The sequence below is a fragment of the Ursus americanus genome, chromosome 36, assembly GCF_024610735.1.
Source record: "Ursus americanus isolate L20-20 chromosome 36, mUrsAme1.1.p, whole genome shotgun sequence".
Classification (NCBI taxonomy): Eukaryota; Metazoa; Chordata; class Mammalia; order Carnivora; family Ursidae; genus Ursus; species Ursus americanus.
Genome location: NC_142162.1, coordinates 5,018,519 through 5,044,876, shown reverse-complemented (window position 1 = coordinate 5,044,876; position 26,358 = coordinate 5,018,519). Strand labels below are relative to the sequence as shown.

Here is a 26,358-nt window from a genome sequence, read left to right as displayed (position 1 = left end):
ACAGCTTACCTGTAATTACTTGTTCTATGTACGTCTTGCCCACAGGACAAACATGGTTTCTGCTCTCACAGTGTCTTGTTAACTACTATACCTCCAGTACTTAGCATAGCACCTGGCACTGTAAATATGTGTTGCTCAATGAAATGATTAATTAAAATTCAAACATATCATCCATACGAAGCAGTATTTTTAAATGTCTTTTTTCTTCATATATGTTAATTTTTTATTCTAATTTCTATGTAATCCTTTCTAGGATTGTGTTAGATAAGAATGGCATTGTGACATTTTTGTTCATATAATTTCTTATAATTCTGTTCTTAAAATTTAAATGAATATCTTCTACAAAGAAGATTCTCAAAGAGAATGATTTTATAGTCATAAAAATCCTATAATACGGAAAGATCCTTAGAGAGCCTCTATTTCCATTTTCTCAGATTATTCCCTAGAACCAGGAAGGAAACCAAGTACTGTGGTATTTTTATGACTACATTGGTACGGAATTATTATTATCTTTTTACTTAGATCTGGATGTCTTATGGCTAGAGACCACCCGTGGGGAGACATTCTGAAAATTCAGAATTCTTTTTATCTTTCAATTGTGAAGGAGGGTGATCATGTTAGTTTACATAACTACTTCGTATAAATAGCTTAGCTTTTCTATGCAAACCTAAATTTATTCTGCATTCATTGATAAACACTAGGGGCTACATTACATGAAATCTTCCTGTATGTAACATCCCGACATGCATGTACAATTTAAACAAACATATACACACACACATATGCACATAAACACATAAAATTTGAGAATAAAAATATTTTATTTAGTTAAAGCTAAACAAATGAAAGATCTCTGTGTACAAATATTAATGTTTCTCCTTATAAACAGTTTCTACTGCCAGCCTTGATGTAAGTTTTGTTGACCCAATACAGCTTCTTTTACCAGGTCAAAGTACGTGTCAATATAAGTACAGTTAGAGGCTTCACAGAACAGCCTCTTCTTGGAATCCGATTCAAACAAAACCAGAATAACAACCTAGACTAGCAGAAAAGGCAATTCAAGTCTTCACTGATGTCTTCTGAAGCATGACAAAGCAAACTTCTTAAAATTCTCTTTCCCAGCTGTAAATCTCCATTCCAGTCCCTCAAACAGAAGCCACCTCCACTCCTTTCCTTCACTTCAGTATAATTTAGCTTATATAGCATTTTATTTTTCTTCCTCACCCTGGAGCCAACCAGCAAGCAAGAACTATTCCGGGAAGAGGTACCTGTTGGAAGGTTTGTCTAAAGAGATGCCCAGAGGGACTCAGCCATGCTTACCAAGTGCCCAGTTTCCTCAGGAGCTACTGAACTGGAGATGAAAGGAACAATTAATAAGCACAGGGAGGACAGCAAAATAGCAGAGTACATAGTTACCTGTTGGTTGGTGTGATACAGACTGAGTAAAATTAGGGATTCTGAAATAGGCTGGATCAGCCTGGAGGTTGAGTGGAGATGAGCGTGGGCCTGGACAATGAATTACCTAATCAATACGCATTTGTGGAACCTCCTGACTCGGTTTCTCTCCAGTGGCCCTTCTGTGGTATTTTCCTTTATAGTCATGACTTCCTTCTGCTGGGTAACATAGGGAAGGATCGCTATGTACAGTGGGCAGCTAAAAGCTCTTCCAACATTACTAAGAGGTGGCTTGGAATAATGAAGTAGTCTCGGAGGTCCCTGAAGACTGGAACCCTGGCATTCTGGCTCCCAAGTGGCCAGACACACCTCCAGTTTAACAATCCAGAGGGACAGTTAAGTCCGGCTCAAAGCGCAGAGTGGTTTGGGGGACCTGCTTACGGGAATCTCCACTTGGCCTCAGCCTCCAGGTCAGCCAGCCCAGGCTCCCGCTGCCACCTGCTCAGGACTTCTGCTGTCACTCCGCCCACGCCTCTTCTCGGCCCCTCCCCCCTTTCCCGTCCGCGAGCCGCCATTTTCAACTTCTCCTGTCGCCTCTTTGGGCCTTCCTCGGCTTCCGTCCCAGATGATCCCTCCCCGAGGCTGCCACCGCCTCCTTCTTCTCCGGGAGCTGGAGCTACCCCCTCGGCCAGTGGCGTAGCCGGACTCCGTGTCGGGGCCAGCCAGATAGGGGCGGAGGTCCTGAGCCCTGTCTCGACTGGAGCGGGGGGCCATGGAGAAAGCGGCCCGAGGCGCTTTCCACACCGACTAACGCAGGCCCGTTGCGGCTGCAGGCGCCATGGACCGAGCCCCCGCTGACCAGGTACGCGGGCTCGGGCTGGGCCGGCCGGGCCGGGTGCTGGGGGTCGCCGCTTCCTCCAGAGCGGGCCCTGGTCTCTGAGCGTGGGCCTGGACCCCCGGAGTCCTTGGGTTCCTGCGGGAGCAGACTCCCCTCGCCTGAGAGCCTGGCGGCGCCCCACTCCTGCATTGTTCCAGTTGCTGCCTCGGGGACTGGGGCTTTTCCAGCCCTGGTTACCCCCCCCCCCGGACTGGGGACTCGTTTTTGCCCCTCCTCCGTGGTTTGGTGGAAGGGGCCAGAGGACTCCCAAGTTGTCAGTGCTTGCCCGAGTGGAGGGTTTATAACTTCCAGCGAGAACCCCCCCCCCCCCCCGCCTTTAGTCCTGGAATGTGTTTTCAAGGTGGCAAGGCTTTCGAAGGCTTCTCACCCAGAAAGACTGTCAGAGAATGTGTGATAACTACAGATGCAGGGGGGTTATGGGCTTTTTGGTTCAACGTTCCGTTGAGCGGAGCATTGTTTTTTGCAGTGGTTTTAGGGAGGTGTTTCCTTTAAGATATGAAATACTATGGTTTTCCCCTGCCTTTTTGTCCAATTATTTTGCAAAAATTAGTGCTTTTGGAAAATTGAGCTTATATTTTGAGAACGTTAGATCCGAAGTATGAATTCATTTCCGAGACCGTTTTCATATTCACAGAGTAGTTTCATTAGTATTCAGTTTTGTTTTTAATTTTATTAAATTCTTGATTATCCATGCGAGTAGTTGCTGGAAGTCAGGGATGATGAAAATGTAAATAATAATCCAAAATAAGAGTCCCCCCCCCAGTGTTAGTATTTTTCATCCTTGAGACTTCTATGGAACGACTTAAAATTTGATGAAATCGAAGTTTATTATTGACTATGCATTCTCTTCAGTTGAAGGCTTTGCCCAGTGTTGAGCTAGGCAGATAGATGAAGGAGAAAAAGACTAGTGATTTGCCTAGTTATTTTACAAATAAATAATTAGTACCTGAATAAATGAGACAAGATTTCCAAATTCCTGTATATATGTATATATGTAGCTAGTCGAGTCAATTTTGATTTTGAAATCTGGCTCTTTTAGTAGGCGGATTCCTAGTCGCGTATATTTGTTTTTTACAAAAGCTTTAATTAAAAAAATTATGAGAATATGAATTTGAAACACAGATGAGTTTTATAAGATAATACGTGGATTTACCAAAGCAAAATTGGTCAGAGCCTCTTAGCTTTTCAGTGACCTAAGGTATATACAGCCTATATCCAATTTAATGAAAAAAACATTTTAAGACACCTATCAGAAATGCCTTTAATTTCAAAGCCTGACAATTGAATAGGAAATTTTCTTGAACAATTTTCTTGTATGTGTGTCACTAATGAAAAGGTTAAACTCATTGGTCCTTCATCATGATGCCAGAACTGTAACCAGTAATGCTACCATATGTATACTTATGGTTCCTTTCATCTTAGAGGAAATATAATTAACTATTTAGCATAGCTATTTGTGTGTGTTTATCTTAACAGCAAGTGCTGTGAGCAGATTATTTAAACTAGAGAACCTATTCCTCTTTCATCCTACATCTTTCTTAAGCCCGCAACCTATTAAAACCTTGTAGAAATTTAAGGATTAGAAAGAAATCATGAATGTAGGTTTTCCGTTGAAGAATTTATTCCTGTTTTCACTCTAGTACCTCCTGCCTCTTCCTCAGCCTAACCTTGAGTAAGAGAATAATTCTAACCACCCTCTCTTCCCACCCGCTACATACTCACAGGAAACCGAGATACAGAAAAGTGATGCTGCTTTGCCTTGCTCCGGCTGTAGGCAGTTAATTCAGGGGTCCACGGATGACCTGGAAGGAGTGTGCTTCATTTTATATTAGCATTTTTCTGGGGCAAGACTCCATTATTTTCATCATATTCTCAGAGGAATCTGTCACTGAAAAAAGGCTAAGAACCATTAATTTAATGGTAGATTAGGGGTAGAACTGAGCTTTCTCCACTTTGTGAAGTTCTTCGTTGTTTCCACTATACCCTAGAGTAACGTACTGACTTTTTGAGGTTATTTGGAATATACTTTTATATTTTTACTAATGAAGTGAATTTAGATAGATGAAAGTCACTAAAAATATATGTGAAATCTGAATTTCCATTTTCCCTCACAAAATATTTGTTTTTTCACTATAAACCAGTGTTGGTTTATATTCAGAATTTTGGGGAATTTGGTGGAAGGGGCCATTAAACAGCATTAAAACTTACTCATAATATTGTAGTAATTAGCAATTTATAGAAATTTGATTTTTAAAAAAATAGTACTTAATACAAACTGCATTTCATGTTAACCTAATTGAAATCCTTGGAGTATTGCACAAGTGTAACTTAAAAAAAAAAAAATCTAAGCATGTTTTGCCTGAAGGCATTCATATTGCTCTTTTAAAAAAATAAAATCTTTGATAAAAGGATAAATTGTAATATATGTTGATCAAGATTATAAAAAGTAAGTTACTGGGAATACATGCTAGATAATAGTTTTAATTGCAATAGTGACTATTTGAAAGAATGTTACAACCAAAAGAGTATGTAAGGAGTATTCTCTTTTAGCAAGACTGTATTAAATCAAAACAAGTAATTTAATTTTAATTGCCAGAGTTAGATGTTCTAAGAACAGTTATTACTTGGTATATGCCTCTTTCTTTCTTTCTTTCTTTCTTTCTTTCTTTCTTTCCTTCCTTCCTTCCTTCCTTCCTTCCTTCCTTCCTTCCTTCCTTCCTTGTGAGGGGAAATAGTTGTTGTAAAGGGATGTGAAAAATAAATCATGGACTTTATTTGTTCATAAAAGGCTTAATGTTTCTATTTTTAGGAAATTTAAGACAGTGTTTTGAGATTTTTAAAAAAATAAACAAAACACTTGAAGTTTACAGTATCTTTTCTATTAACAAATAATTTAAACATTGGCTTAATTTTTAGTATGTTAACATTAGATAAGTTTTTTAAAGATTTTATTTATTTGTCAGAGAGAGAGAGTAGGGGGAAGAGAGAGAGCACAAGCAGGGGGAGTGGCAGGCAGAAGGAGAAGCAGACTCTCCTCTGTGTAAGAAGCCTGATGTGGGACTCAATCCCAGGTCTCTGGGATTGTCAGCTGAGCTGAAGGCAGATACTTAACCTGCTGAGCTACCCAGGCGTCCTTAGATAAGTTCTTTACTTGGCATCAGGGAAATATGAATAAAAAACCCAATGTGATACCACCTCACACCACTCAGAATCGCTAAAACTAACAAGTCAGGAAATGACAGATATTGGTGAGGATGCAGAGAAAGGGGAACCCTCCTTCAGTGTTGGTGGGAATGCAAGCTGGTGCAGCCTTTCCAGAAAACAGTATGGAGGTTCCTCAGAAAGTTGAAAATAGAGTTACCCTAACGACCCAGCAATTGAACTACTGAGTATTTAGCCCAAAGATACAAATGTAGTGATCTAAAGGGGCACCTGCACCCCAATGTTTATAGCAGCAGTGTCCACAATAGCTAAACTGTGGAAAGAGCCCAGATATCCACTGACAGATGAATGGATAAAGAAGATGTGGTATATATATAGAATGGAATATTACACAGCCATCGAAAAATGAAATCTTGCCGTTTGCAATGACGTGGATGAACTAGAGGGTATTATGCAAAGCAAAATAAGTCAATCAGAGAAAGATAATTATCATATGATTTCACTGATATGTGGAATTTAAGAAATAAAACAGAGATCATAGGGGAAGAGAGGAAAAAAATAAAAGAAGACAAAACCAGAGAGGGAGACAAACCATAAGAGACTCTTAATCATAGGAAATAAATTGAGGGCTGCTGGAGGGGAGGGATGGGGTAACTGGGTGATGGACATTAAGGAGGGCATGTGATGTGATGAGCACTGGGATTTATATAAGACTGATGAATCACAGACCTGTACCTCTGAAACCGATAATACATTATATGTTAATTAATTGAATTTAAATTAAAAATGTTTATAAAAACAAAAAATGTAAAATAAATAAAATAAAAGAATTTACAAAATTATAGATCACCAATGTCTTTAACTCTTAGAAAAGCAAACATGTCACAAATACAGATGACTTCATGCAAAGTGCTGTTCACCAATAAAGATACAAAATCATCTGGCTTAAAATTCTTTCCTTTAAATAATTGATAAACTTCAAATAGTATCAGCATTGCAAACTAAATATATTCTAAATAAGTTGCTATAAAACATTTATTATTCAGTAATACTTGGTAGTTGGCCTTTATGAATATAAGTAAATGATTATCTTAACAGGTTTTAAAAATAATACTTTCGTAATCAAAAGGGAAGTAAAATGACCTTTGGAAATTTAACTTTTTTTTTTTTTTTTTAAGATTTCTTTATTTGATAGAGAGTGGGGGGGGCAGGGCAGAGGGAGAGAGAGGGGAATCAGGCTTCCCACTGAATGGGAAGCCCAATGCAGTGCTGGATGCTAGGACCCCAAGACCATGACCTGAGCCAAAACCAAGAGTCAGATGCTCAAGCGACTGAGACACCCAGGCACCCCAACATTTATAAATTTAAAAAGACATTTTTCCCTAAGCCCTAATGACATAGAGGAGATTAAAAAGTAGAATTATGGGTTATTGAAAAAGTAATACATATGAAAACCTATGGGATGTGGCTGAAGCTATACTCTGAGGCAAATGCATAGTCATAAATGCTTTCATTATTAAACATTTTAAAAGGTAAATAAAAATTAAGTGTCCAGGGCTAGAAGTTAGCAGGAAAACCCTATCAAAGCAATAGAGGAAAACAAATACAAAACCAGAAATTAATAAATTAGATAATTCAAAAACCAGTATTAAATTTAGAGAGCTGATTTTTAGAAAAGTACCGTAAGGTACTTTAATAGGATTAGGTGTGGTCTCTTTTAAGAAAAGAGGAAGGGATCTGAATAGTAAATCAAGTGGGCAGTCTCAGTTAAATATTTTGATTTTTTTCTCAATATTATCTGAAGTCTTGCGAAACTTACGTATATAACTACTGCAATTGATTTGTCAGGTGTTTACTTTCAGTGTAAGTCACTGCAATAAAAAACAATACAGCCAGCAGGTATCTCTTAAGCATTAGTCATTTTTTTCCATTGGAAGACATTTTTCTTTGGCCATGAAATGCAAGATATCTTAATGTTTGATATATTGTATTTTTACCTTAATATAGAAAGGATGTGGAGGGTTTCCATGGTCATATTTTTTCTGTAGGTGTGTGGTACATACTGAAATTTCACTGTGGGAGAGTGCTTATTATGTTCTACTTCAGTTTTGATTTTAAGTGGGTGTTTTCTTTCTGTTGCTTAATCTGGGAAAATTATTTGCACACATCAGGAGGTTCTATCCCAGAGGAGTTTAGTGTGCATTTCCTGCTGTTGGGTGCTTCATAGTAATGTTTGTGCATTTTCCCTAAACCAGTCTAGTACAGCACTCTTTCCAGAACATGTACTCAGTGCATGTTTGTTGAATTTAGATAGGCTCTCAGTGATCTGAGTGCATTTGTTTAATACACTCTTTTTAAAGAAGGCTTTTATATTTTTATGTTCTGATAAATTCTTGGGTTTTCTAGGTTATTCACATCAAAGAAGTTTTATTACTGACATTTATTTTAATATATGCTGAATTTAAAAGGAATGTGAAACTGCTTATGTTTTGTTTTGTTTTTTTTCCAGTACAGATTTCTGGGATTATTATGATTTTTCATTTATTTGGAAAATTCTGAAATAATTTCCGAAAATTAAAGATAATTTTACTATGTAGATAGTGGTTTTTTTTTTTAAACAAATAGTAGTACAGGGATAATTAGACTTTGTGTAGTTCAGACTTATTTTACATTTATATTTACTTTAAGGAGACAACTCTGCTATAAAATTTCTGATTCCTAAAAAATAGATCTTGTCTATAAGTAGACTAAAAAATTCAAACTAAGAAATATCATTGTATGAAGTAACTAGTCTAATTTTTTCGTAATGTTTTGTTGTCTACTATGTAGGACATTTTTCTTTGATTTCTATACTAATATAATTGAAATACTGCCAGAATTTGTTACTTAACATATTGTCTATATGGGCTTTATTATGTGGAATTTTAAGAATAGTTCCGGGATTTAACTTCTACTTTTTAGGCCTGAGAATAGCAGATGCTTCATTTTAATGTCTGATACTGAAAGCCCCAAAGTCACAACAAACAACTTTTAAGACCATAGAGAGTTGTAACTGTAGGAGAAAGTTTGCCAGTCTGTTCCTACTAGTGACATCTTCTGTTTGTGCAGCTGTTGACTACAGCAGCTTCTCTTTTTTGCTAAAAACAAAGGATCACTTCAGTGTTTGTGAATTTTATTGTTGAACTCTGATACCTAGAATTACACTTAGAATAGAAATCATTACAAACTTTAATATTTAAGGGTATATACTGTGTATATGTACAGATATCAATTATAAATTGTGCATGACACTTTTTTGACAGGTTACCTAAGTTCATAAAACTCTTACAAAGTAAAATGAAACTAAGTATAAAAACTTGTTGCAACTTTTGACTTGAGCAAGAATTTGAATTTGTTACCAAAGTAATTTATGAGTTGGTACTATTTGGAAGGAGGTGTCTGGAAACTTACTATCTTTAAATTATCTTATTTCTTTATAATTACATTAGTTTCTTTTTCATGTGGAAATTTGATATGATCATATTCTTTGCTTTAAAAAAGTCCTAATGCCTTCTAATACAGATCTATAAAACTGTTCAGAGAGTTGTCATATGTTCAAAAGGACTTTTTAGATTTTTCAAAGATATCCTAAAAATTATGTTTTCAGTGTAAAATGTGATTTCAGTTTTCCCTCTTTTTATGCCTATGCATGAACTGTATAAAGCAAGTTTCCGTTCTGTTCATTATTGTTGAAAATCAGCCTTTTCCCCTAATTTCCTCCTGGGGGAACATTTATTAGATTGATATTTTATACCTTACACAAATAATTTTTGAGTTCTGTTGACTATCACAGTGAAAGTTAATGACTTAGACTATTAGCATTTGAAGGAGTTTTTGCCTCCAGGGTTGAAATTCAAGAAACTAGCTCCAGCTCACAGATACTGTATTCATTAAGTGCAAGTAGTGTCTCTATGTCCGATTTGGTTAATAGTATAAAAGTAGATTTCAAAATTTAATCAGGTAGGAAGGACGTTGAATTAATACTGCTATGAATAGTTCAGATTTCTTCTCTCTCCCCATCTTTTTATAAGCATTCTGAGTATTTCCAGTGGACTCTTTTTAGAGAATAATTTATATGAATAAAGGCTCTCTATTGCGCATATTAAGTCTTTAGATTTTGTCTTCAGATTTTCTTGCATTTATTACTGATTACCTTTGTGAGAAACATTCCTGACATTTATTCTGTGAACTCTGCCTTGCTCAGAGCTTCCAATAAATGCTACTGGGTTTGTTGGGCAAAAGGTCTAGGACTATTGCTTTGATGTAATTGATTTGAGTGGTTGAAACATTGGATTGCATTTCACTTACTGGTTTCTTAAAGAAGAGTTTAATATCTTTTTAGATTGTGATATTTATGTGGTTTTTAACATTCTACTTTTACAGAATGTGCCTATAGGTTTTTTCTTTTTATAATTAAATTTTAAAAATTTGTTGTTAAATACAGAAGGAAAACTGCATAAAAACAATGTATAGCTAAATGAATTATAAGGTGAATGCCTTGTAATTATCACCCAAGTTAGGATATAGAATGTTGTCAGGCACTCAGAAGCTCTCCAGGTGCCTCCTTGTGATCACAACTCTGTTTTACATGAGTAATTTCATATGAGTAATTCCTATCCTGACTTTTATCCCAGATCTTTTTTTTTAATCTTTTTTTTAAAAGATTTTATTTATTTATTTGACAGAGAGACAGCTAGCGAGAGAGGGAAGACAAGCAGGGGGAGTGGGAGAGGAAGAAGCAGGCTCATAGCGGAGGAGCCTGATGTGGGGCTCGATCCCATAACGCCGGGATCACGACCTGAGCGGAAGGCAGACGCTTAACGACTGCGCTATACAGGCGCCCCCTTATCCCAGATCTTATTTACTTTTCTTTATTGTTTTGTCACCCACATGTGCATCCTAAAATACTTTAGTCTTTTAAAGATATCTTTTAAATTTCTGTAGATATTTTTGTAAGAAAAGATACAAAATAAACTAAAATGGGAATACATGTTCTGGATCACTTTAGTGTACTCAGGTTGTCTGCTGGGAAACTAAAGTACTCATTTTTTCTTCTAGTTTAACCGTGAACCAAAAGTTTCTTGCCCCTATGTTAAGTTGTTTTTTTGTTTTTTTTTTCAGTAATCTTGGACATCTTCCTTCCTTTTAATTAAACCATACTAATCTAATTTCCTGAAATGGATGGAAATAGACTATTTTTTAGACTAGTCAAACAAGTATAAAGTGATTATCCTTCAGAACTCTGTTTAATGATTTTCCCTCCTAACAAAAGTAGTTAAAAGCATTGTTTTGTCTGAAGAGCTGGATTTCTTACTACCAGCTTTATTTTTGGACTCCAGTCTGACTTCCTGGTTCTCTTAATTGTTTTAACAGCTTTGGTTATGTAAGAAATGATTTCATTAAAATGCAAGAACTTTTGTTAAGCATTTCCCTGTTTTATTCGACGGCTCTGCCTAAATAATCGTATTTAGCTATTTTGACATTGCTGTTCCTTTGGATGTTTTCTAATACTGAGGAGATCTAATTACTCCTTGTAAACACTGACTCTTCCATTGTTAAATTGTGAATTTGTATTACGTTTTTTGCTCCTTTGTTAATAGTGTGTTTTACTTTCTCTTTGAAGAATGTCAAGCTATCAGCTGAGGTAGAGCCGTTTATTCCCCAGAAGAAGAATCCTGATACATTTATGATCCCGATGGCACTCCCAAATGATAATGGAAATGTTTCTGGTGTAGAACCAACTCCAATTCCCAGCTACCTGATTACTTGTTACCCATTCGTGCAGGAAAACCAGTCCAATAGGTAATTTGTTTATTATTACTTTCTTTTTTGTGGGGGTGAGTAGGGAAATACAGATATTGGCAAGGCATACTTCTTCATTTTTTTCTTTTGTAACTTTTTCTTTTTTCAGGTTTATTCATTATTATTTTTTGTAATCTCTACGGCCAACGTGGGGATTCAATTTACAAACTTGAGATCAAGAGTCCCATGCTCCACCGACTGAGCCTGCCAGGCGCCCCTCCATTTGTAACTTTTAAACATTAGCCATTTCTCTTTTTTAAGAGAAGTAAATAAAATCAAATGAAGTAGAAATCTGAAAATTGTTAACGTGGGGTTTTTTACTCATTCTTTCTAAGAGGAAATGGAGTTTTTTGGATGTATCTCCTACAATAAGTCATTAAAATTACTTTGAAATAAATTGATACCGAGGGAGGAATGAATATTCAGAAAGTGGTGAACGGAAACCCTTTTTAAAGATTAGGTATCTGATCATAATTTCCAGGACAGTCTGGCATAAGAAGAAAAAACCAAGGGATAGTCCTTAACATTGAAGCATTTATGGTTAACGTATATTTCTGGACTCTGATTCTAGTTTAAATTTACCTTCTGTGCTGTAGTCACAGGGTGATTTAGCAAAACGCTTGCAATTCAGATAATGTGTGACCTGGTGGTTAGGGCGTAACTTGTGATAGTCGAGATAGCCTTTTTAACCCTGCTTAGACTGAGCAATTGATACTTTGTTGGTGTAGTTTATTTTATTGCTGTATTGAAAGTACTTTATATCACACATGGAAAATTATACTTGTCTAGCACTCTGGGATAAATAGATGAGGCATCTGGGCTCTAGCCTCTGCCCAGCCACCCCAAAGGCAAATGCAGTCAATATATCTGCACGCCTCTAAGCCATCATGTGGCACACTAGCGGGCCAAGGCACATTCTTTCAGACATTCTCCATGTAAGAGATAGGTGGCCACTAAGCTACTGTATGAAATATTAAATATTCAGGTTAATAATCTCTAAAACTATAGTTTTAGAGGGGATTGGGCAAAGAGTAAGGGATCCTTCTCAATTGAAGTTAGCATTATGTCAAAAAATTTTGACCTATATATGGCTATGTTTGAAGCGACTTATCAACCACATTTAATAATACTGTTTTTTTGTATTTGACAAAATGGCCAAGTGTTAAGTACAGTTAATTTTTCTTACCATACTAAATAATCTTTTTTTTTTTTAAAGATTTTATTTATTTATTTGACGGAGATAGAGACAGCCAGCGAGAGAGGGAACACAAGCAGGGGGAGTGGGAGAGGAAGAAGCAGGCTCATAGCAGAGGAGCCTGATGTGGGGCTCGATCCCACAATGCCAGGATCACGCCCTGAGCCAAAGGCAGACGCTCAACCGCTGTACCACCCAGGCGCCCCTAAATAATCTTTTGAATTCGTGAATAAACCAGCCAGTGGATTAAAAGTATTTTTAAAAATTATGGCAGTGAACATTTTTCCATTGTGCTTTGTTGTGGGAGTAGCGAGGAAAAGCTCATTGCTCCAGCTCCCCATGACCCCTCATTCTTCGGCAGCAACCTTCTGTAAGGACTGCAGAGATGGGAAGAATCTTGCTGATGCTTTACAGGAATTGCACTAGAAGAGGCTCGAGTGCTAGGAATAGGATGGCAGTGGACAGGCTTGCCTTGTCTCTTCTTACCCTTGGATCTGGAACGTGCTTCAATTGCCAAAGAGGGGAGCCAGGAAAAGAGCTTGACTTGGCCACATGGTTTGGGAAGTACAGGAGAGGAGTAGGAGCCCCTGGGACTGAGCAAAAGAATGAGAGGTGGAGGAATCAAATCACCCATTGTAATGATCACCGTACACAGTGATCACCTTACCCTGCTGTTTGCAGAAGGTTATCACAGTTGTTAGCGTTGGATGGGGACTTTGGACTGCTTTTGTTTACAGATCCAGCAGCTAGGTGTTTAACTTTCAGGCAGAAATACCTTGAGGAGGTTGAGAAGAGAGTTTATATAAATAAGAATGGTATGTACTTTTAAAATTTTGAAATGCAGCAGAACTATCAGGTTGAATTCCTTTGTACTGTCATTTAAGTTGTTATTACATGTATATAATAATCTCTAATTACAGCAAAGAAATTTGTAAGGTGATAATTTTATTTCCTTTTTATTATGAAGGCACTGTTCTGTACTCTTTAAATTAAAACGAATTAAGAGGTTCTGCTTCAGCATTACTTTCAGACTTGTCAATATATTTCTTTTTTTTATTTGATTTTAACAGACAGTTTCCATTATATAACAATGATATACGATGGCAACAGCCCAATCCAAACCCTGCTGGACCATACCTTGCCTACCCTATTATATCTGCTCAGCCACCTGTCTCTACAGAGTATACATATTATCAGCTGATGCCAGCACCATGTGCCCAAGTTATGGGATTCTATCATCCTTTTCCTACACCTTACTCCAACACCTTTCAGGCCGCAAATACTGTAAATACTATAACCACAGAATGCACTGAGCGTCCAAATCAGCTTGGACAGGTCTTCCCATTGTCCAGTCATCGGAGCAGAAACAGTAACAGAGGACCAGTTGTACCAAAAGTAAGTGACTTACTTTGATTGCTTTTTATGTTTGATATATCTGTTGTTAATAATAGTGTAAGTAATTTGCTACTGGTCTTGATTAGCCTTTGATGCTGAATTTACTATAAAACATTTCGTTCACTGTTATAAAATAGTCAAGGGTAGAGCATTTGTAAAATAATTTTTCCTGTTTTTTATTGTGCCTTATTCTTAATTGATGATATGATTTACAGTCATCTTCAGGTTCCTTCAGAGAGTTTTACATAATCATAATACACAAATATTTCTAAATTATTTTAATTTAGTGATAAAAATTGCATAGTGATACCAGTGTTTATAAGTGAGAGTTTGGATCCTATGCCAGTGGTGTTGAATGACTAATGCACTTCATATATTCCGGTCTTCAGAAATCAGCAGGAGATGTTATGGAGAACAACATTTATGATTCATTAAATCCCTTCAATTTCATCGTGGCTAGTCTGTGAATTTTTCGTAGCAATAGCACTTTGTTAGTCAAGTGTTGCTTTACTATATTATGTGAACACAGGGTCTCCTAGGGCTGAAGAAAATGAAAGATAAATGTGTGAAACTACTCTAAAGATCAGCCTTTTGACTAAGTTAAAAAAAAAAGGGAGACATGAAGGCCTTGAAAACACAAGAGATTTAAGGTTATTCTAGGTAACTGTTTCTTAACTAAAAGGTTACTTTTATATTGAGGCCTTAATATCAAAGCAAGTAAGAAGAAAAACCATGTTTCTTCTCAGCACTTCTAGAAGGTAGAGTGATTTCTTGGCTCTATCATCAAGGAGTTGATGCTTTCCTAGATTCCATTAGCCCAGCTTCTTCAGTGAAAAGTCTTTGCTGTCTTCTGACATACTTTTTACAAATTAAAATACAAACATGCAGCACAGTTTGCTTTAAAAATCTTTTAGTCTTTGCTCATGGAAACACTGGGTCAAGGGAAATTGTTTTGGGACCTCTGGAGAATGTAAAGAAATACGTATTGGAGGTAAGACAGAAGTATATAACTTTCAGATGGTGAAGAAACATGATTTCTCAGAGTGCATTTCCAGCACTTCAGTTTAGGAAGTTAAATTCAGAGTTCTGTTATATAAATTGCTATTTAAGTGATGAATACTCCTGTTTTAAAAAGTGAAGGAAAGGATCAGCTTTTTTTATATTTTCTTTTTAAGCTCTAAAGCAGAATTTTTTTGGTACTTTCTTGGTATCATGAAAGGAAAATTTATTCCTTGGGAAAGCTACTACCCTTTTTATTACCCTTCTAAATAAAAATTTACAACCTCTTATATGACATGCTTATACTTCTATCATTTATTAATTATTGATTGAGAAAATACGAAGTACAAGTAATAATTAAAAATTCATTAATATTTTATTAGTCATAGTAGTGTTAATAGTTCTTTGAAAAATAGTATTAAAATGTGTGTGTATGATCCATCATTTAACGTATAATTAAAATGCAGATAATTTCATGAATTCCTAACACAGTAACCCTCTTTCCCCATAGATTGGGAGCCACTAATTTAGAGCAAACATTTAGGTGTGTTTTATAGTGGATATGTATTTTATAATGTTTAGTACATTGAGTAGGATTTTAAATTATTATTATTTTTTTGTGCTTAAATCAGCAGCAGCTTTTACAACAGCACATAAAAAGCAAAAGGCCACTGGTGAAAAGTGTAGCTACTCAGAAAGAGACAAATGCAGCAGGTCCTGATAATCGATCAAAAATTGTGCTTCTGGTAGATGCTTCACAGCAGACTGGTAAGCAAGAGTGGTTATGTATACATCACTGATTTTTATCTGTTTTCATGTATTGACTTTATAATTGTGGACTGTACCACTCTTTAAGTTTCCAGACTTTCATCCTTTCATTTATCCTGCCACTTTGTGAAATTCTCTAGGAAGGGTAAAAGCAGTCCATGTCCATAATGTTCTTTCAACTTGTTTGCCAGCTGATGTGCAATTTTGAGGAGGGTTTGAGGTGTCCTTATCCCCATATCCCCAGTAGTGGAGCAGTTCAGAAATCGGAGGTGGAATATTGCAGACATTGTAGGAATCTGAGGATTCATTTTGGCAGAAATCACATTTGTATGTTTTTATAACTAGTTCAAAACCCTTTATAGGATACTCTAATATTGTATAATATTTTTATAGAAAGAACTTGGCAAGTTTTCTGTGCCATATTTCAGCATAGATCTGAACCAGACCTGTGAGTGGTTCCTATATCCTGTCAAGCAAGTAAAAATTTTGGACTAGTTGGATATCGTTTTGTCTAGAGTTTTCTAGAGAACTGTGTAAACTTTAAATAAGGAAGCTTTATCCCGGTAATAGATAAAAATTAATATTTTCCAGTTTATATCATTGAATTCCAGTTTGTATCTCTGATCTCAGCTTAATAGCTGTAGAGTAGATAACTGTCTCTGGACCCATTGTCATTGATGCTAGTAAAAAATTTTTGTTAATGATCCAAGGCCAAGCATTAGATGTGCTCAAAGGCACATTTACTTTTTATCCCTCTGTAGTCTCCACTCTGGCTTAAAATAAATTTGATGGTTCATACTTTCTTTCATTTGGGCTGTATCTTTTCTTTTGTGACATCAGTTCGGTTATTTTTTTACAATTGTTTAGATCCATTAGGAGTAAGAAAGGATCTGTGAATCCATTAAGAAACAATCTTGTTGCTAGTACAGTCATTGTGTGTAGTTTGTAGCCATAAAGCAGTGAGATTAATGGATTAACAAATGCTTGGAGAGGCTATAGAAAAGAATCACAACGTAATATATTACAAACTTTTCTATGTTTTGGTTATTCCTAGTCATAGTGACTTTTACATGCTTTAAACCCTGGGACTGCTTTTAAAAATCCTTACTTCTTCAGTTTGCTCATTTAGTGAACACAAAGACAGTCTTCTGAAGCATAAGAATTAGAAAATGAATAGATGAGCTATTAGCAAAACAAAAAGGCAACCTGTGGAATGGGAGATGATGTTCATATTTCCAATAGGGATTAATATCTAAAATATTTACTCAGTACCAAAAAACCCAGATAATCTGATTTAAATTGGCTAGAGGACCTGAATATACATTTTTCCAAAGAAGACCTACGAATGGCCAGCTGACACATAAAAAGAGGCTCAACATCACTATCATCAGGGAAATACAAATCAAAACCACAACAAGATATCACCTTACACCTGTTTGTGTGGCTAGAATCAAAAAGACAAGAAGTAACAAATGTTCATGAGGATGTGGAGAAAAAAAGAACCCTCATGTAGTGAGAATGTAAATTGGTGCAGCCACTATGGAAAACAGTATGGACATTCCTCAAAAAACTAAAAATAGAAATACCAAATGATCCAATAATTCCGCCACTGGGTATTTTACCCAAAAAAATTGAAAACACTCATTTGAAAAGATACATTTACTCTTACGTTTATTGCGACATTATTGACAGTAGCCCAGGTATGGAAGCAATCCAGGTGTCCATAGGTATGAATGGAGAATGGATAAAGCAGATGTGGTGTGTATATATAGTGGAATATTACTCGGTCATAAAAAGGATAAAACCTTGCCATTTGCAACAACATTAACGGACCCATAGGCTATAGTGCTAAGTGAAGTAAGTCAGGTGGAGAAAGACAAATAATGTATGATTTCACTTATATGTGGAATCTAAAAAAAAAAACCCTGCAGAAATAGACCCGTAAACACAGAGAACAAAAACTGATGGTTGCCACAGGGTTGGGGGTAGCTGATGGTAGCTACACTTGTGGTGAGCAAAGCATAATGTATATATAGACTCATAGCATCACTATGTTGTACACTTGAAACTAATGTGACATTGTGTGTCAACTATGCTTTAATAGAAGTAAAAAAAACGAAAAATGAAGGTAAAACTTGATTAGAAGATAATATCTTTTATCCATATTCTTATTCTTTAGGTTTTTTCCCCCAAATTCTGTGGATTGCACATTCTGTCAGTATTTTTGTTTAACTTGTTTTTAATTTCTGAGGATTACTTGGTATCAGTCACAGGTAGGATGAAATACTAGAACTTAAAGGAATTTGTAACAAGTTTTTATTCTCGAACACAAGCTTGCATTTAACGAGTTTAACAAGATGACTGTATATAATATACAAAAGTGAGTTTCAGTGTATTATGAGCAAAATTTGAGAAAAGATGGCATTTATAATAGCAACAAAAATACAGGTTTCTGGGAATAAACTTTACAAAAGATGTACAAGACATATATGCAGAAAATCTTAACTTTATGGTAGGACATAAAAAAAAAAAAACACCCTAAATATCCTGTTCATCTAGGACAATTTGATAATGCAAATGTCATTTCCCCCTAAGTCAGTCTGTGGCTTCAGTGCAGTTCTAATCAAAATTTTAATAGGAATTCTTTTGGAACTTGATAAACTAATTCTAAAAGGATCATTTGAGAAGAAAAGAACTTTTTTTCTAAATACCAAGACCTATTAAACTACCTTACTTCCTATAGGCTTACACAAAAAAATGCAGTATAAGAAAACTAGAGCATGTGTCCCAGAAACAGATTCACATGTATATGGAAACACGTGTGGAAAGTAATAGAGATAGCATTACAGAAACCTAATTTACACCCCATGCAAATCTTTTTTAGGTGGATTAAGGACAAATGGGAAAACCACAGTAAAAGGAAATGTAGGCAGATATCTTTATGATGGTAGGGAGGGAACTATTTCTTTCATTTTTCTTTTTTTTTTTCTTTTTGAAGATTTTATTTATTTATTGGACACAGAGAGACACAGCGAGAGAGGGAACACCAGCAGGGGGAGTGGGAGAGGGAGAAGCAGGCTTCCTGCTGCTGAGCAGGGAGCCCAGTGCGGGGCTTGATCCCCAGGACCCTGGGATCATGACCTGAGCCAAAGGCAGATGCTTAACGACTGAGCCACCCAGGCACCCCAGAGGGAACTTTCTGAAATAAATTCTGGTCTGTCAAAAGTGAGTGAAAGAATAAGCCACAAACTTGGAAAAGATTTTTTCTATGCCTATCAGTGAAAAAATATTAGTATGAAGATGTAAAAAATTCATATGCATGAATAAGAAAATGATCCCACCTTGTTCTCAGGGCCGTGGGACACAGTACCAGGGGGCTGAAACAGTTTGGGGGTACTATAGGAGTCTTTCCTTTGACCCAACTGTCCTTCTCCTGTGAATGTATCTAAAATGTATCTCCTGTGAATGTATCTAAAATGTATCTAAAATATATTTCCCTAGAAAGAAAAAGGACAGTTGAATGAAAGATTCAGATTGCAGTAGTACACTGAAAGCTTCCTAATGTTTAGTAACAGGTGGCAAGTCAAGAGAAGTGTAGACATCCACTCAGTGGAATAATATAGAGCCTTCTCACATTATAATTATGAAGAACATATATACATTATATTAAATAGCCCAACTCAAAATTGTATTGATGCTGTATAAAAATTATGGGTGGAAATATAGAAAAAGAAAAATTGTTATTTGTTAGGGTAGGAGGACATTGTAAGAGTTTTTAAAATGTCTTTTGATTACAATTTGTGAAATGCAAAATAGGCAGAAGTCAAACAATCGAAAAATAAAATTAAGTATTTCACAGAAGGGAAAACATCAGTGGCTAAAAGCATCAGAAAAGATACCAAACCTCATTATTAGGCAAGAAAATACAAATTAAAACCCACAATGAGCCATCTTTTTGTATCAAACAATTGGCAAAAATTATAGCCTGGCAGACAGTATCAAGTATTTGGAGAATATGTGGATCACTGTGGATATTTATATCTTGCTGTTGGGTTGTAAATGGTTTTAAACAGTTTGCCTAAAAATGATTTGGCGTTACCAAGTAAAATTGAATATGTGTATCCCATAAGACCCAACAGTATTTACCTTAAACTTGCACGTGCACATATACGTGCAAATGTCTGTATAAGAGTGGTTATAGCAGTATTATTTAATAATGCAAAACCCCCACACAACCCAAGCATCCCATCAGTGGTACAAAGGATAAGTACTGTGTGGTGTGTTCATCACACGCAGGCAATCTAGATTCCAGTGACATTAATGAATTATAGCCGCATCCATCAGAATCTCAAAACTAGTGTTGGGGGAATGGGGCAGACTGGAAAGCAAGTCACAAAAGAAAATGGACAGTGTAATTTCATTTTTATAAAGCGAAATCTGCAAAATAACATGATTTATAATGTTTTAGGAATATAAAAATCCATGAAAAAGCTATTTTAAAAAGTGAGGAAATGATAAACACAGAATTCCATATGGAGGTAACTTCTGGGGGAGGAAGAGGAGGCAGTGGGCGTATGCAGTGGACTTAAAAAGGATTGGTGTTATTTTTCTTAAATGAGTAATGGTGGTTTGTTTTAATATTTGTATAAATATTTTATTCTCTTGGCATAATAAATACATGTCATAAACCAACATGTCAGGAACACCTTACCTTTTGATGATCTTCCCCCCAAATTTTTTACTTGTTTTCTCCATTTACAAAGTTAGATATCTTCCGTTTTCTTACAACCTTAAAGATAATTTAACAAGAATTTATCCGTTTGGTCCTCACAAAGAGATGTCTCACCTCCCTTGCTTTATAGATTTCCCGTCAGATATTGCTAACAAATCTCTCTCGGAGAGCTCTGCCACAATGCTCTGGAAGTCCAAAGGCAGGAGGAGAAGAGCATCCCACCCTACTGCTGAATCCTCTAGTGAGCAGGGGGCTAGTGAAGCTGACATTGACAGTGATAGTGGCTACTGCAGTCCCAAACACAGCAACAACCAGCCTGCAGCAGGGGCTTTGAGAAATCCCGATTCTAGCACCATGAATGTATGTAACACTGCTTTGATATCTTTATCAGTCATTTATGTCAGTATTATCTTTGTATCTTCTCTAAAGCTTAAGTATCTCTTTTCATTAATTCCAATAGTAATAGAATGGATCAAAATGTATTTTGTATATTAATATGAAAAATATATATGGAGAAGTATTTTTCTAAGATTGTAAATAAGCATGCTTCACTCTAGACAAAGTTATGAAATGTTTTGGAAAGCATATGGTGTTGACTCTTAAGCGGAAAATAATGGTCTTTTTTGTTTTTATTTTTAGCATGTGGAATCATCTATATGTACAGGTACTTATTTTCTGCATAGTGTTTTTGCTATACTTTCTTCTTTGTCCATGTCAGAGTTTTGCTTTTAAGCATGAAGTTTGCTGATACGGCAAAAAAAAAATATTAGATATCTTCCAAAGAGGTTCACGTTACTTTGAAAGTACAGTTGGGCTGATAAAACTTGAGAAAATTTCTCATTTGAGAAATTGGGGTATTCTGCAAGATGGCACTTCAGTCACTAAGAACTGGAATACCACTTAAAGTTTGTAGAGAAATTTCCAGTTTTACGTTTATAGTGACTGACTTTCAGTACACAAAGTTAAGGGATAATTGAGGTTTTGGCATCTTTCGTAAATAAATCATATTTTAAAATCTCATTGGTTACAGGTAGTGTCAATTGGTCCAATGTAACTTGCCAGGCAACTCAGAAAAAACCTTGGATGGAAAAAAATCAGACATTTTCTAGAGGTGGAAGGCAAACTGAACAAAGAAATAATTCACAGGTAATTTGAATTAGATTGGAGAAACCGAATTATTGTAAATGGTATAGTGGTCTTGAAGGGCATTGTCCTTAATTTTTGGAGATGCATATTGTATTATATAATCATAAAATATCACGATGTCTGTAACTTTAAAATGGCTTAGCCAGTAAAATTATTATTTAATGAAACAAAATGGCAAAATCTTAACTATAGGTGATGTGTATATAGGTGTGTGTTATTTTCTGTTTTATTGTGTTTAAGAAATAGATTTGGATATTTTCGTACTTTTAAAAAAGAATATCCTCCAATCCTGCTTCATCTGCTGTGACTTTTTCTTATCCATATAAAAAATTTAAAAGCATTTTAGTGCCGTAAATATTGATTCTTTGAACTTTAGGACTGCGGTCTTGTTCATGTATCCTTACTAGACCGTAAACAGCACAAGCTACGCGCTCTGTGCTTGTTGCAGGGCCATGGCTGGATTGCTGCCTCATGTTGTAACGTAGCCAGACTGGGCGGCTTCCTGGTCTTGCGGAACAATATCTAGCTGCCATCCAGCAGAACAAGTTACATACTGCTGCGGATTTCCAGTTAACTGTCTTCCTGTATTGGTCGTCTATAAAATTAGGGAGTTGTTTGTTGGTCAGCAGTTTTCCTTTTCAATTTTTAGATAGACTTCCTGGATTCCTTAAATCTAGTTAAGGTATTAAAAGTATCATATGAATAGATCTGTGGGTGAACTGAAATAAGAGTAAGTTACTAATGGATTAAATAGACCAAATACTTGCCTGCTCATTTGCTTCCCTGAAATGAAGTACGTCAGATGCACCCTAACATTAATTAGACTGTCAGGAAAACAAGCAGAATAATGCCCTTTCCCCTATGGTTATTGCAAAAATGAGTCATTGTTGTTTGTGGCAGGCATGTGAGGCAGTCTAGCTTTATTTGATTAGAAACAAAAGAGCTAAAACAAGAATTGTTTATATAGATGAGATAAACAAAGTCTACAAAATGTTTAGTTAAGTGCCAAAATTTTATGTTGAAATCGTAACTTGTTAGACTCTGACTTTTGGTATCCATAGCCCACTGGAGAGGAAGTAATACAGCTATGGAGCCTCCAAACTGGTGAGGAATAGTAAAAGAACAACAAAAAATTATGCAAAAAACATGTAGTGTATTAGGTCTTGTTTATTTTGTATCTCTCTTCATTCCAAAAGAACTGGAGCCAGATGTTGAACAATGTGTTTTCTACTTCGGATGTGTTGTTATACTTATTCTTTAAGTATGTGTTTGATTTGTGATGTGCAGAATCTTTTTCTTCCTGCTAAATCAAAATATTTTCCCTTTTTGCAATTTCTGATTGTTTTTAGGCTTAAAAAGTATGTTAGAAATGAACTAAATACTCACTTGTAATTTCTGCTACCTTTTTATAACAATATTGCAAGAACTTTTTATCTGAGATTTATTTTGATGCATGATACAATAATGATGTAGATTTTCAGAGTAGTTAACCAGTTGCTCTAAAATTATAGTCTATTCTTTTCTCTCATTTGCTAATTTCTTATATCTTAGGTGCTGTTTCTGGGCTGTTTTGGTCCATTTATCAGAATTTGGTACTTGTACCATGCTGTTTTACCTGTGATTTTTAATATTTTTACCAGTGTTTAACACTTGAACAGGCAGGTTCTTTCTATACTCTGCCATACCCTTAATTTTAAACAATGGACAGAATCTAAAAATGTAAATATTAAAAAAAATGGTTTTATTTTGTGAATTGGTTGAAAAATAGAAGAGATGAAAAGATTATACATTTTCACTCTATCTCCCCATGTGTTCTCTTCCCTATATCTGTCCCACTTTGAGTAGTTTCTTGTGTATTTTCCGAGTTACTTCATGTCATTCTAAGTAAATATAATTACGTATCTTATGTTTTATCCACTCTGTTCTGTGCTCTGCTTTCATCACTTAACAATGTATCTTGGAAGCATTTCCATATTATTATAGGAGGGCTTTCACACTTTTTAAAAATAACTCCTAATGTTTGGAGTATGGATATACTTGTTGATTTCTGTAGTCGTCCTGTTAATGGACATTTGAGTTGTTTCTAATTTGTTGCTGTTATAGACATGCTGCAGTATCATTTAGAAATGTGTGTGTATAGCAGTAAATTCCTAGATAAGGGACTACTGAATGAAAAGGTAAAGCCACTTCTGTTATTTGATAATATGGGCAGACTGTACCATTTAAGTCTCAACAATAATGTGGAGAGTGCCTTTTTCCGTATAGCTTCAGAGATAATGTGTTTTCAGGATTTGGGATTGTGCCAGTTAGGTGAAAATGGTGCATTAATGTTCTTGAGCATCTGTCCATGTATTTATGGGCTGCTTGCATTTTTTTGTTAACTTGTCTGATCATATCTTTTGCCCTTTTTTTTTTTTTTGGTATCTTGATCTATTTTTTACTTTTTTTTGGTGTATTTTTAAAATCAGTTTCTCCATCAAGCCTTATCAGGTTTAAAAAAAAATTTAGGAGCCTTTAGTTTGTAATATGAGTTACAAATATTTTGCTAGGCTTTCATTTTTATTTTTGACTTTGCTTATTATTATTGCCATCCACCAGTTTATGTTTTAAATAACTTGTAAGTTGAATTTATTGTTTTTTTGTTTTTTGTTTTTAAAATGGCTTCTGGGTTTTAAATCATAGAAAAGCCCTGTCCTTACTCAATGGTTATAAAGGAATTTGCCTGTTTTCCACTAGTGTGTTTATGTTCTTGTTTTTTTATATTTAATCTCTATTCCGTTTGGGTTTGTCTTGTTGCATGGTGTGAGATATGGTTCCACTTCGTATTTTCCAAGTGGCTCCCCAAATCTCCAGCACCATTTATTGAAAAGTCCATCTTTTCACTGATGTGATATTGACCATCTTCATCATCTGCTAAATTCCCAGGTATATTGAAACCTATTTCTGGAATTTCTGTTTTGTTCTGTATTAGTCATTAAGTTAATTTATCAACTTCGGGAGAATGGGTTACCTTTGTGATGTGGCATCTTTCTGTGCAAAAAACTGTATGTCTTCCTATTTTTGAGTCATCTTTTTAGGAGGTAATTGAAATACATGCCAATTTGGTTCTCATGAACTTTGTTGGGACCATTAGTTTGGGGGTTTTCATTTAATCCTGGAGTTTTATGTCTCCCCAGTATAAGAAATCAAGTTCCATTTTTAAAAAATTGTTTTAGTGTTTGTAGCAACATTAATGCATGTATAGTAAATGATTTACAACAGGGCTTATTTTTGGATATAATTTTAGTGCCTTCGGAGAGCAGGTTTGCATTTACTTTTTTGTCATAGTGACTGTCCACAAAAATGAAGAGTTGTGCTCAGGAATAATTCTCTTGCTTTTTGGTCATCCCTGCCTTGGGGCTTGAGTATTAGTACTCACTTCAGTGTTAATAATTTACACTATAACTTAATTCAGTTGTTTCTTTATTGTTTCTTTATTACCTAGACATTATAAATTGCGTGTGTTTTATCAGTTTTGTATGAGCTTCTTTTCATGAGCCAATTTATGAAAATTGCTTAATAGTGAAGTTGAAGTAATTTTAAAGAGAACATTGATATAGCTACCAGTTAGATGCTAGCTAACATTTTACTGAGATTTGTTTTATCGTGTATGTATTCCTCTGTCCATATCTCTATCCATGGTTATGAGTGTATTTTAAAATGAGGTAAATATTTAAAATTAAGAAACTGTTAGGTATCTGGAAAGTTACCTAGTTATAGGAAGTAGCCGAGTTGTCACAGTGCATATTCTAAGGAAGAATTAAATTTGGTATATGATCATCTTCTCTGGCTTATTGTTCTGCCATGCAGCCTACCTCCCAAAAGAGTATACAAATTCTATTTCTTAAAAACAAAAACAAGAACAACTATTTCTTATCAGCAAGTCTTTTTATACCAGTTGCTTAGTATGGGAATTGCTAGGTGGTTCCATGTTTTTGTGTGCATAATTTTGATTTCATCATCCAAAGCCAGTATATTAGCACCTTCTGTGCTAGATCTGCTTCAGGTTCTGTTCATTATTAGAATTTGGGGGTAACTGGTAATGAAGATCATACTTTCCACACCTTCTGGGTGTCCTGGTTAAGAGAGATATTCATGTTAGCTGCATTGGATACTTAAGAGGAGGATCTTGAAATGTCTTAAGATTCTTAAGAATCTTGCCCTAATGACAATTGAACATTTCACAGATTTGTTAATGGGATAATAACTTATAGATTGAAATTTTATTCTAAATCTCTTTTCTTGGAAATAAGAGTTTTAATTTTTAACCTTTCTTAGGAATTGTTTTTTTTTTTCTTTAAATAAAACCACAGATGTTAGAAGACATAATACTTTAATAAAAAGGTAGTGTGCAGTTTCTCCCAGTTACAACAGCTTGCAAAACTGCAGTCCAGTGTCACAGCCTGGATATTGACATTGATATAGTCAAGATAAAAACAGATCCATCACTGCGGGGGTCCCTCATGTTTCCTTTTCATAGCCCCATTCCTTTCCTTTCCCAGCCAGCCTCTCATTAACCCCTAGAATCCACTGATCTGTTCCCCTCTCTCTATAATTTGTCGTTTCAAGAATGTTTTATAAATGAACTCATACAGTCCTTTTAAGATTGGCTTTCTCACTTGCATGGCTCTCTAGGTATTCGTCCAGATTATTGAGTACATCAATAGCTTGTTCCATTGGGTGACTGACTCTTGTTCTGTAGTAGGGATGTACCGCAGTAAGTTCATTCTCCCAATCAAGGACGCCTGGGTTGTTGACAGCTTTTGGCTATTACGAGTAAAGCTGGTT

The 26,358-nt window shown here is 35.6% G+C and overlaps 1 protein-coding gene across 2 annotated transcripts in view; it reads left to right on the top strand.

The window, feature by feature from the left end:
- The first annotated feature begins 1,962 nt into the window (after positions 1-1,962).
- SECISBP2L (SECIS binding protein 2 like) overlaps positions 1,963-26,358 on the top strand; it is a 62,391-nt gene continuing 37,995 nt past the window's right edge. The window contains exons 1-7 of one of the 2 annotated variants that reach the window (XM_045812037.2): positions 1,963-2,257; positions 11,118-11,296; positions 13,562-13,886; positions 15,521-15,653; positions 20,516-20,745; positions 21,025-21,049; positions 21,416-21,531. In XM_045812037.2, coding sequence (XP_045667993.2) covers positions 2,234-2,257; positions 11,118-11,296; positions 13,562-13,886; positions 15,521-15,653; positions 20,516-20,745; positions 21,025-21,049; positions 21,416-21,531 — 1,032 coding nt within the window. In that variant the 5' untranslated portion in view covers positions 1,963-2,233. Of the gene's footprint in view, positions 2,258-11,117; positions 11,297-13,561; positions 13,887-15,517; positions 15,654-20,515; positions 20,746-21,024; positions 21,050-21,415; positions 21,532-26,358 lie in introns of both variants that reach the window. The other variant, XM_045812036.2, reaches the window with a different exon arrangement.